The 11,230-nt window shown below is 48.3% G+C and overlaps 1 protein-coding gene across 1 annotated transcript; it reads right to left on the reverse strand.

The window, feature by feature from the left end:
* Positions 1–4,966: 4,966 nt before the first annotated feature.
* Mc3r (melanocortin 3 receptor) lies at positions 4,967–7,527 on the reverse strand. Its single transcript, XM_055596134.1, has one exon. It carries the CDS (start codon positions 7,198–7,200, stop codon positions 6,229–6,231), a length of 972 nt encoding a protein of 323 aa, XP_055452109.1. The 5' UTR covers positions 7,201–7,527; the 3' UTR covers positions 4,967–6,228.
* Positions 7,528–11,230: the final 3,703 nt, after the last annotated feature.

Raw genomic sequence — 11,230 nt, forward strand, 5'->3', positions numbered from 1 at the left:
TCTCTTCCTAGGGCATTCTAGATCATGTTAAGTGACAAAGCAAAGATCAAAGATTGTAGCCCTAAGACAGAGAGGCAAAATAAATCCCCTCTTTAGTTGCTGTGATCAAATGGTGACTAGAAGCAATTTAAGAGAGGCCCCGAAGGACGGAGGTTGCTGTTTCCTGTCTTTCTCTCTAGCCTCTGCCTGGGTAGCTTTCCTACACAGCCTGGACTCACGGGACTAGGGACAGTGCCACCCACTGTGATCTGGGCCCTCCCACATCAATTATCAACTAATAAAATGTACCACAGACTTGCCTACAGGACAATCTGGTGGCTCATTTTCTTAACTGAGTTTCCCTCTTGCAAAGTGACTCAACACCCAGCCTGAGAACTTCCCATGAGTGCTGGTGGTCACCTTTGAAGTCGGACTCCCCCCCCCCCCCCCCCCCCCCCCCCCCCCCCCCCCCCGCAGAGCCTGAATCCATTGTTCCCAGTGGTGCTGGCGTGTGCATTTTGCAGAAGATTTTGTGAAGGAGAGAGAAGAAGGTTTTCTTTTGTTTCACATACAAAAAAAGCCCCTTCATCCCCTTTCCCCCCCTTTTCCAGAGACAACCTCCTTGGTACCCTCTTGGCACTAGTCTGCAGGCCTTTGAGATGCAGCCTCCCGCCAAAGTTCTCTCAGCCTCCAGCCAAGAGAAGCACATTTGTTCCTGACGCAGGTGGTGGAGAGACAGAAGATTTACGAGGCATGGCAAAGGAATCTGATTGAAGTCTTTGCTGGCTGAGGATCAAGAATTCTGACATATCTAACAACAAAAAAAATGGCAGTGACAACTGCTTTTCTAGAGATAATGCTGTCCAAACATTAGTATTTCCTGGGGTTGCCACAGCACCCAGGACAGACTGTGTATAGTTCTTCCAGCAATCCTGGGGTCACCAAAGGGGAGTGGAGTGGTCCAATGTCCTGGAAATCTGATGGTGATTCCAAATTTCTACTGTTGTCTCACATCCTAAGTAAACAGTGTCTCTGTGTAGTCTGCCTTTTAAATTTTTTGTATGGTGCTTGGGGAATCAACCAGGGTTTGTATGTTCTAGGCAAGTACTCTTCCTGAGTTACACCCCTAGCCCCCTCTGTTAGTTTCTGTGAGACAAGATCTCAGTCAAGCCCAGGCTGGCTTTAAGCTTGTAGTAATCTTCCTTCCTCAGCTTCCCACACATTCTAATTCAAATAAGTGTGTTGAAAATGGTACTGAGCCATGCATACTTAAGGCCAAAAGCATATGTGACCTTTGGCTTGGACTTCACTTTTCTTAGCTATAAATCTGGAGTTTTCTGAGAACATCACAAATAAAGATTACGAACTTTGTTTATGGTCAGAGCACTGCCTCACAGCATCTGCTGAAAGGTGATTCCACAACACAACATGGTTGACCTGTTTGACAAGGTCTTATTCTGTAGCCAAGGCTAGCCCTGAACCCACAGAGATCCTCCTAGCTCAGCCCCCCATCTGCTGAGCTTGCAGATACATACTACCACACCTGATTTGGCAGATGGTTTCAACCAGTGTGCATAGCTATTTTTCAGTCTACCTCAGAAGTCACTATGGTCTCATTTCCAAAGATAAGTTGGTCAGGTGAGAACAGATAGAATCATCTCAGCTGAAGCCCAAGATGCATCCTATTGCCCGCAGCACTTCATGGTGCTCCTGGTATCTTGGGGGAGCAGACGCCAGGCCTGTTGCTCCACATCCTGCCTTGCATGAGATGCCCAGCCGCAGAGACGCATATGGCCCCAGATCGATGTCTGTGGTGCAGAGACTGAGAAACCCTGGTGGGAGGCAGTGCCGAGGCTCCCCAAGGCTTCTCCAAAGAGTGACCAGGGTGAACAAAAGCATGCCAACCACAGGGTAGGTGTTTCCTGAGACAGTGTTTCTTACTTAATTTGGAACTTGCCAATTTGGCTAGACTGGCTGGCTGGAGATCAGAAATAACTAATATACTCACCAAAACATGAGGACCCGTGGTAGAATATGTTTTCTTGGTCGGACTTGAACACGTACTCTGTTTGTTTGAGACAGGGTCTCCCAATGTAGATCATACTAACCCAGAATTCAGAGATCTGCCTACTTCTGTCTCCCCAGTGCTGGGATTAAAGGTGTGCACCACCATGCTTGCCTTGAACACTGATCACTCATTTGTTCAATGACGACTTTCTTAATTGACTAGTTTTATCCACCGTATATTGTTCTCTAGTGGTCAACACTACACTGGTGGGAATCAAATGGACAAAAATGCTCACCAGCAATAAGACCTGTGATGAGACAGTGAGGTGGAAATATCTGGGTCTTGTTTATAGGGACTCAGCAGAGAAGGCATTTTTGAGGATTGGCAAGGGATGAATGATAAGAAGAACCTGATCACAGATGGATCTGGGGAAGAAAGTTCAGGCAGAGGAATTATCAGTAGCAAAGGCTTCGGGCATTGGCCGATTTGAGTCTAGGGAACAAGGAGGAGGAAGAGCATGCTAGAGGCCCTGGAAGTAGCAGAGAGCTAACAATCAGGGATCCTAGTGCAGGGGAAGAACTGGTTCTCCTACCCTATCTTCCACCCTTCGCTTTAAACAATTGCATGGCTGCCGTGTGGAGGACAGACCTTGGTGGAGGTGAGAGTCAGTGAAAACGGTTTCAGCCAAAGAGGTTGAAATGCTAGGATGTATAGAAAGATATTAAATCTAACCTCAAAAGATTAGCTTAGATTTGAAAGGTGTCAGTTAGCCAAAGAATTAAAATCATGGTATACTTTGATTTCCTGAAGTTAAGGATTTTTGTTGGAGGGAAGGAGAGAGGAAGAGGGGGAGAGAGACAGAGAGGGTGAGGGGTGGTAGGGGAGAGATGGGGATTGAGAAAGAGGGAGATTGAGAGAGAGAGAGAGAGAGAGAGACAGAGAGAGAGACAGAGAGAGAGAGAGAGGGATTGAGAGAGATGTCTGCCTTCCTTGGTTTAGGCAGCAGGCTGGCAGAGCCCTGCCTAGATGGAGGGAGATGATGCACCTTCCTGCCTGAGTCCCAGCATGCATGGACTCCCTCACAAAGATCTGTGAGGCAGATCTGTGGATTGTAGAAGGAACAGGGGCCAGTGGCACCCTGACTTCCAGGGTTGTTCTTCTGAGGAAAGGAAGCCAGCAAAAACATGCAGTTTTGGAAAGTTATACTAGGTAAGATAATAAGGTAGGCCTCTTCGTCCTAACTTATCTTTCTGGAAGCTCACCAAGCTTTCAGGAAGTGGTTGGACGATTCGTTAGAGCCTTCTAACATGAGAGAGCACACCTCTGTCATTCAGGTACAATTCCATCACCCTCCAGCTTCCATGAGAAGAGTACAGTAGCCTGTGTATTAGTTACTTTTCTCATTGCGGAGACTACCTGACAAAAAAACACCTTGAGGCAGCATTTATTGTTTTGCCTCATAGAGGATACATTGCCCATCGTGGTGTGGCAGGAGTCTGGGGTAGCTGGCCATGTGCCACCCACAGTCAGGAAGCAAAGAACAGGAACTGGGACTGGGTTTCCAAATTACTTCCTCCAGCTGAGCCCCACTTTGAGACATCCTTCCAAAACATCACCCTCCCCCAGGGAATTGAGTGTCTAAACACATAAGCTATGGGAGGCATTTCCCGTTCAAACCATGGCAGAGCTGATGAGGGGACGCGGGCTGCACAGCCTGAGGTAGAATCTCCATGTGTGCATCTGTCAGCTGAGTTCCCCCTGGAACTCTCCCTAACCTGGATTTCAGAGATCTCCTCTGTAGCATGCACATAAGCCAGAGCATCTGCCTTGTAGTGTGTTGCAAGGGTTCACCCGGTAAATGCCCATGAAATGCTTTCTCGGCTCCTGGCACAGGCCAGCACTCTGTGGAGACTGGCACCAGGCTTGTTTGAAAGTCCTCTGTGCCAACTCTACTGAAAACATTGGCCCTCTAACCAGCAGCCAAATCCCAGGGGAGAGTCAGACAGAGCAGAATCTTCTTTTAGGATCCCACTCAGACCCACGGACCCAGAGTACACACCTGAGAAAAAGGCTGGGTGATTCTTGGGGTGCTCCTGTCTGAATGTGCCCCTGAGAACTGATGTTCACAGTAAGAACTGGGGACTGTTTGACTGTGGAAATCTGTTGACAGCAACATTTTGGTGCCAAAAGATGTCAGCACCAGGACACAGGATATACCTCGGCCCAACTCTCTGGGCATCTTCACGGTCCTTTAAGCCCCTTGGGACTATGTGTGTTCACATCCAAAGTGACGCCACTTAAGGATTTGATAACAGGCAGAGATGAAACAATGTGAAAAGTGATACAAAAACAGGAAAAAGAAGTGTTTTTTGTTTGTTTGTTTGCTTGTTTGTTTGTTTTTTAAATCTTGCTTACTTAGAGCAAGGACATTACAATACCTATAGCTGATCCTGTAGTTTTGATTTTTTTTATTTTCCCTAGCTGCTTCCCGAGTAGCAACCAATGATTCCTTTTATTTAGTCTTTTAATTAAAATAGTGAGGACTGACAGTGGGGGGAGAATCCAGAAGCCTGGTAATTTGGGAAACCAAATGGGAGAGTTCTGTGGTTTGTCTAAAAGGAATTGCATTAGAAAACATGAGCTTTCTCGCCCCTGTCACTTTTAAGATTTATTTTTATCTTATAGATATGGGTCCTCTGCCTGATCTGCATATACCACATGCACGCAGTGTTCTCAGAAGCCAGAAGAGAGTGTCAGATCTGGAACTGGAGTTACAAATGGTTGTGAGCCACCATGGGGGTTCCGGGAGTGGAACCCCAGCCTCCTGCCAAGATCAGCCAATGCCCTTAACCACTGATCCATCTCTCCAGCCCTCAGCGCTGTTTTAACACCATTTATATAGATCCTGTGCTGTGTCTGTACGTGGGGGGGGGGGCACAGGATGACTCCGCACCACAATAACACACGTGTTTAGGGGTCACAAAAGCCAAAGCCTTTATTATCTCTAAACATCATGATCAAAGCAGGAAACAAATGATGTCTACTAAAATGTTAGCAGGAAAAATTCATGCACGGTCCCTCCACCTCATATATTCAAGAGCAGGAAAACACAGGCGGAGGGGGTGGTGCTAGCTAAAGTTGTCGAGGGTAAGAGGGAGCTGACAGTTGCCAGCAGCACACAGTGTTACACAGCATGTTTGCACATCTCGCCCTGCGGTGGTGGGGGTGACCGCTTCACTTGACAAGGTACAGATGTTGCCAACAGGGTCATTTGACTTTAACATCACATCTAGCAAAAGAAGCAACAGCCAAACACACAGCCTCTCTCATAGATGATGTGGAAATAACCACTTGATAGACACACAGTTGCCGGGAGGCGGGAAAGGAGCTTCAGAGTAAGGGAGGAAAGGAGCTGGAGGCAGTTCCAGCTGCTCAAACCACCATCAATGACAGCAAAGCCGTTTCCAGTGAAGCTCACCCGGCCTGCCCGCCATTCCTTCTCATTTGAAAGGCAGAGAAGCAACAGTCCATCATTTTAAAAGGATAACACCTACCTTGACATGACCAGGAATCAAAGTCCAAGGATACAAGGACCTCTCACTGGCTAGAGCACTTTGATTCAGTAGGTTCTGAAGTTTAGATTTAATGAATGAAACCCCAATAATAGTAACAACCGTGACAACAGCGCAGAGAGGCCATACCTCCGTGCTATTTTCTTTTCAAAGGGGCCGGGGAGGCTGGCATGGATGTGAGGACTGGAAGGGAGAAAAGGACATCACACAGTTTTTACACAGTTATAACGGCGTGAGCAGGAGGGAACTCAGTCTCTCACAGAATATGTGCAAAGTTCTTCTCTAGCCGGCAGCTGGAGGTGGTGGCTGTGAGCAGATTTGCTTGCTGGGGGGAGGGCTGAGCACTCTTTCTGTTCACAAGAGCCCTCCTGTCACGTTGGCTTGAAGCACAGAGTTACTAGTACAAAGCAGGTGAGCAGGCAGGAAGCACAAGCCCCCGGGTGCCTAGCAATGAACACAGACGACACCCAGCGCAGGCTTCCCTGATTCTTCCGGAGACGATGGGGTAGAGCAGACTGACTTACCCACACGCAGATCCTCATAGACGGCCCATTCTACGCCACTTCTCCCTTTGCAAAGGGCCATCAGAAGGCAAGTGCTGTTATGTTAATATTCTTTAGGTCTCTCCTAAGCCCCTTGGCTAGCTCTCTAGCCCCTCTGAGGGGCATTCTAGCCCAAGTTCATGCCATTGCAGCCGCAGAGAATCTCCTTGAATGTGTTTCGCAGCTCCAGGCTGCGGAAGGCATAGATGAGGGGGTCAATGACAGAGTTGCACATGATGAGGACCAGGTAGGTGTTGAAGTGGGCCGTGTAGCAGATGCAGTAAGGGTTGGTGGGGCAGGTGATGATGAGGACCAGGTGGAGGAAAAAAGGTGCCCAGCAGAAGATGAAAACCCCCAGCAGGATGGTGATGGTGACAGCCCCCTTCATGCATGAGTGCTGCTGGGGGGCCACGCCGTCCGCGGGCGGCAACGCCGCAATGCGCTGGACGTGCAGCCTGGCAAAGAGGAACATGTGGATGTACAGGGTGCCCATGAGGAGCACCATGGCGAAGAACATGGTGATGAGGCACACAATGACCATCTTGCTCTCGGAGTAGATGATGAACATCACGCCGCAGATGCCGCAGCCGACCCAGATGGCCACGATCAAGGCCAGGGCCTTCCTCACGGTCATGATGCTGTGGTAGCGAAGGGCATAGAAGATGGTGACGTACCTGTCCACAGCGATGGCCAGGAGGTTGCAGATGGAGGCCACCAGGGAGATGCAGATCATGGAGTCAAAGATGTTATCCATGTACTGGATGAACTGGTCCTCCAAGGTCAGGGAGTCGCTGTTGATAATGGCGATCATGATGGTCTCCAGAGAGTTGGACAGGCTCACCAGCATGTCGGCTGCAGCCAGGCTGCATAGAAAGAAGTACATGGGAGAGTGCAGGTTGCCATTCCTGACCACAGCCAGGATCACCAGGATATTTTCCATCAGGCTCACGATGCCCAGCGCCAGGAAGACCTCTGGCTTGATGAAGACCTGCTCACAGAACCCGCTGCTGGTCCTGTTGCTGGCAGAAGGGGCTGCAGGGTGCTCTGGGGAGTTAGGCAGCACCGGGTAAGCAGAGAACAGGCAGCAGGAAGAGTTCATGGTTAACAGATGGGCAGTTCCAGCTTCGGCTCCTGCAGGGTCCTGAGCTCCTGAGCTGCTGGAAGAAACTCTCCCTCTAGGTGCTTCTCTTGTGGATGCTGTCCAGTTTAGACTTTAGTTCTCTCCAGAGAGAGAGAGAGAGAGAGAGAGAAAGCTCGGAGACATGGAAAGAACTTTCCTTTGCTGTCGTTCTGACTCTCTCTCTCCTGGTCTCTACCCGACACCCGTTGCTACAGTGACAGCTCTACTCATAAGGAGGTAGGGGTTGTGGGACTTAACGCTAGATGTGAGAAGGGAGAGCACTCGGGTTTTATGCATCGGAACTCCTACTTCATCTCCAGCGCAGCAAAATGACCACTGAGCAGCTGGCGCCCTCTGACTGACAGCAAGTCTGAGCTCGGGGTTCCTCTGGGGAGATGAGGAAGCAGACTGGCGCCCTCTGCAGGCCGGACTGCTCACCTGCGCTCCTGTGGGAAAAGAGACCCCGTTCATTCTCCCGTGGGTGAGTGCGTTTGTGGGTTGGTATGGGTCAGGTTTGCACTGGGTGTGAGGAATAAGGAAGGCAAGAAGAGAAGTGCTGGCCAAGCTCCTGCCCCTACCCTCACAGACCCCCCCCCCCCGCAACTAGAATCTGGGGTGAAAGAAGAGAAATCTGAGTCTTGTACACACACACACACACTGGCAATCTTGCAAGCTTCACTGAGGAAACCCATAGTAACACAACGATGTGAGTTACACCAATTTTTGTTTCTTTCCAAGAACATAAAAAAACCACATCTGCACTAATAGTTCATTAAATGGGTACTCAACCAGTCCTTGGCCCTTCAAGAAGTCTCAACCTTTTTTGCTTTGGGAGAGGAGTATCTTGCTCCAATGCTGATGGCTCCTGATTGGTCAGGGTATGATTTCTAGAGGCTAGGGTGCTCCTTGCTACTTTCTGAATTATATCAACTTCTGGGCCTGGTAGTGATGTAGGCTGGTGTGAGCAGAAGTTTCCTGTTTGTGGAGAGTTGGGATGTGTATATTCATGGCCAAATTATCTTGGGCTGCTTAATATTTTTTTTTTTTTTTGAGACAGGGTCTCATGTACACCAGGATGGCTTTGAACTGACTATGTAGTCAAAGAGGAGCTTAAACTCCTGATCCTCCTGCCTTTGTCTTCTGACTGCAGGGATTATGGGCGTGTGCCAACCACATCCTATGTATGTGGTGTTGGGGACTGAACCCAGCTTCACACACGCTAGGTAGGCACTCTGCCAACTAAGCCACGTCTCCCAGCCTATCTTTGGCTATACTCAGACCATGTAACAGCCATTTAATGTCCAACTCTTCACGTGATGTAATGTCCTGTGGCTACCACCTACCACGTGAGGTCTTGGGGAATGCAGTAAGTTAGCAGATCATCAATTTCCATCAGCTGCAAAGTTAAGCATTTGAAACCTGAATCAAGAAGCCTCCCACTTTGCTGCCACGACTACAGCCTCTCCCCACTAACATGTTTGAAAAGCACCTGGATTTATTACTTTCTTTTGTTTTGTATCTATGAAAACATTTACGCACTGACACGTGATGTCTGGGGTAAGCTGAGTCCAAATTTACCAGCCATGGGGATGTAGCTCAGTGGAAGAGCACTTGTCTAATACGTAAGGAGCCGAGCTCAAGCTCCAGTGCTCCAAATCAGACAAAACACAACAACAGCGAAGCTACTGGACCGAATGATTCTTCCTCTCTTCAGATCTTTTTTTTTCTCTGCAGTGTTCTGTGCTCTTTGGTGGCCTTTCACTCACAATAGAGCTTCTCTTTTTAGATGGGGTTTGTGCCTCGTAGATCCTGCTGCAACCTGGCCAGCTGAGTCTGTGTGGTTCAGTATAGCACAGTGTGACGGACACAGTCGGGAAAGTCTAGTGGCCCATGGGGCAAAGGGGAGGGGTTCCAATCTGGATGGTCAAGGAACCTTTCTAGACTAAGGAGCATGTAGGCTTTGACTTCTATGAAGAGGTGAAATCCGGTGTACAGGCTGGTGGGCTGGGGGCTGGGGTTGAAGAAGGTGGAAGGGGACCAAGGGAGGAGCTGCCCCCTGATAGGGCTGAGGTAGAGGAGGGCTCTGGGCAGAGGGACAGCCATGCTTACAAATCTGGTGGGACTAGCCATCTGTAGCATTTGGGCATGAGGGTCTCACTTGACCTCTGAAGCAGTATGAGCCAGGGCTGCACCATTTTGTTAAACTCCTCAGTTTTGGTTGACTGTGATAATTCTCTAAACTACAGTAATTTGATATCCAGAACTTTAGGATCTCATTTCTCTAGATTCTTCCCTCCCCTTGTACTGCCAGTAATGGCCAGCCAGGAGAGATGGTTATCGATCACTTGACATTCTTCAGCTGAATACTCACTGGTTACCCCTAGCAACGGCCAACTGTGGCCAAAATGAAACTTTTCAATTCAAGTAGAAGAAAATTTAGAATACTCTTAAAAACTTTAGGCTGAAGAAATTGTTTTAAGATGGACAAACTCAAGTTTACTATGTAGTTGACTGCTAAACAAAGCCAGAAGACAAGAAAGGATGAGTTCTAAATTTCATAGATGAAGTTCATTTTCACACTAATAGAAAATAGAACTGCTAGCTGAGGAAACTGGGCAGAGGGTGTGAATATGAATTGGCCTAGAACTAAATGTGAATGGGTGATAAAAACATGAAAAGGTGCTAAACCATTGGGGAAGCAGGGGGATGCAGATGAAGACGGGATCTCAACTGTTTCTCCTGCTGCATTGCAGGAGTTAAAAAGCTGGCAAGCTCTGAAGAGAATGTTAGAACTCTCTCACTGCCTTCCCAGTGTTTGTAAACAGATTCCTAAGCTGTCAGTTTCTGCTAAAATAACACGGATCGGGGGGTTGGGCATCTCAGCCAGTGAGCTGAGGGGTGTGAAGTATTCTTAAAAATGTGATTTCTGATCCTAAGCCAATATTCTTCCAGGGTGCAGGAAAGCAATCGTAAACTTTTGGCCACTTCTTGTCCCCAGGGTCACACCCAGAGGTGTGTTCATATCATCTGGGTCTGTGTGTTTGAGGGCACGGGCATCATGGGTAAAGCTGGAGAGCACCCGAGAAACAATAGCCATGAGTTTTTCCTGTTCTGTACTTGGCCTGGGAACACTTCTGGGTTTCCATTCTCTGGTGTGCACATCCTTTGGGGAGAACATAGGGATTTTACACTTTCAAGATGCATGTGATATCCTCATGTGATAGCACTTTAAAACTGCTTTTTCGTAAAAAAAAAAAAAAAAAAAAAAGCAAAACACCTTAGCAGTGAATTCTCACTTGGGCCCATCAGGTAACTAAAAGATTGATGAAGGCTGAGCATTGCTGCCCTCATTTGTGTCTGCCTACCTAACCCAGCTTAGGATTCTTCTTTAGGGCTGATGACAGAATGGGCTGTTTTCCCGAACCAGCGGCCACCTCAGACAACTCTTCACCTTAGTAAGAGTGAAGACTGGGCAGATTCACAGACCTCATTCCCTCCAGATGAGGGCAACTGTCCCTGAGGGTGAAGCTGCACTTGGGAGCTGAGCAAACCCTCTTGTAGACCGGTGACCTCTGAGGTAATGCCACCCCACAGCTGAGACGATGATAGGTCAATGATGGGCAAGACAATTTGGCCAGGACTGCTTAATTATGCATGCCAGTAACTCTTAGTTTTTATGTGAGTGTGTGTTTGTGGATGTGGAAGTATAATTGCAAAATACGTGCATGTGTGCCTGTGGAGACCAGAGGTTAATCTTCAGTTTTGTGTCTCAGGTGCTCTTCAGCTTGTTTTTGAGGCAGGATCTCTCTCTGACCTCAGAGCTTGTTCATTAGGCTGGGCTGGGCTAGACCATTAGGCTAGGCTGTACTCACTGACCCCCAAAGACTGGATCCTCCTGTCTCTGTCTCCTCAGCACTGGGATTCCCATCATAAACATGCCCAGATTTTTTATGTGTTCACAGGAGTTCAAACACAGCAGGCAATTTGCTGACAGAACCGTCTTCCCATA

The sequence above is a fragment of the Psammomys obesus genome, unplaced genomic scaffold (assembly GCF_907164565.1).
Source record: "Psammomys obesus unplaced genomic scaffold, mPsaObe1.curated_primary_1811, whole genome shotgun sequence".
Taxonomy (NCBI): domain Eukaryota; kingdom Metazoa; phylum Chordata; class Mammalia; order Rodentia; family Muridae; genus Psammomys; species Psammomys obesus.

Bases quoted from the DNA above. Each gene is read 5' to 3' on its own strand.
- Mc3r (XM_055596134.1), bottom strand. From the start codon at position 7,200: ATGAACTCTTCCTGCTGCCTGTTCTCTGCTTACCCGGTGCTGCCTAAC.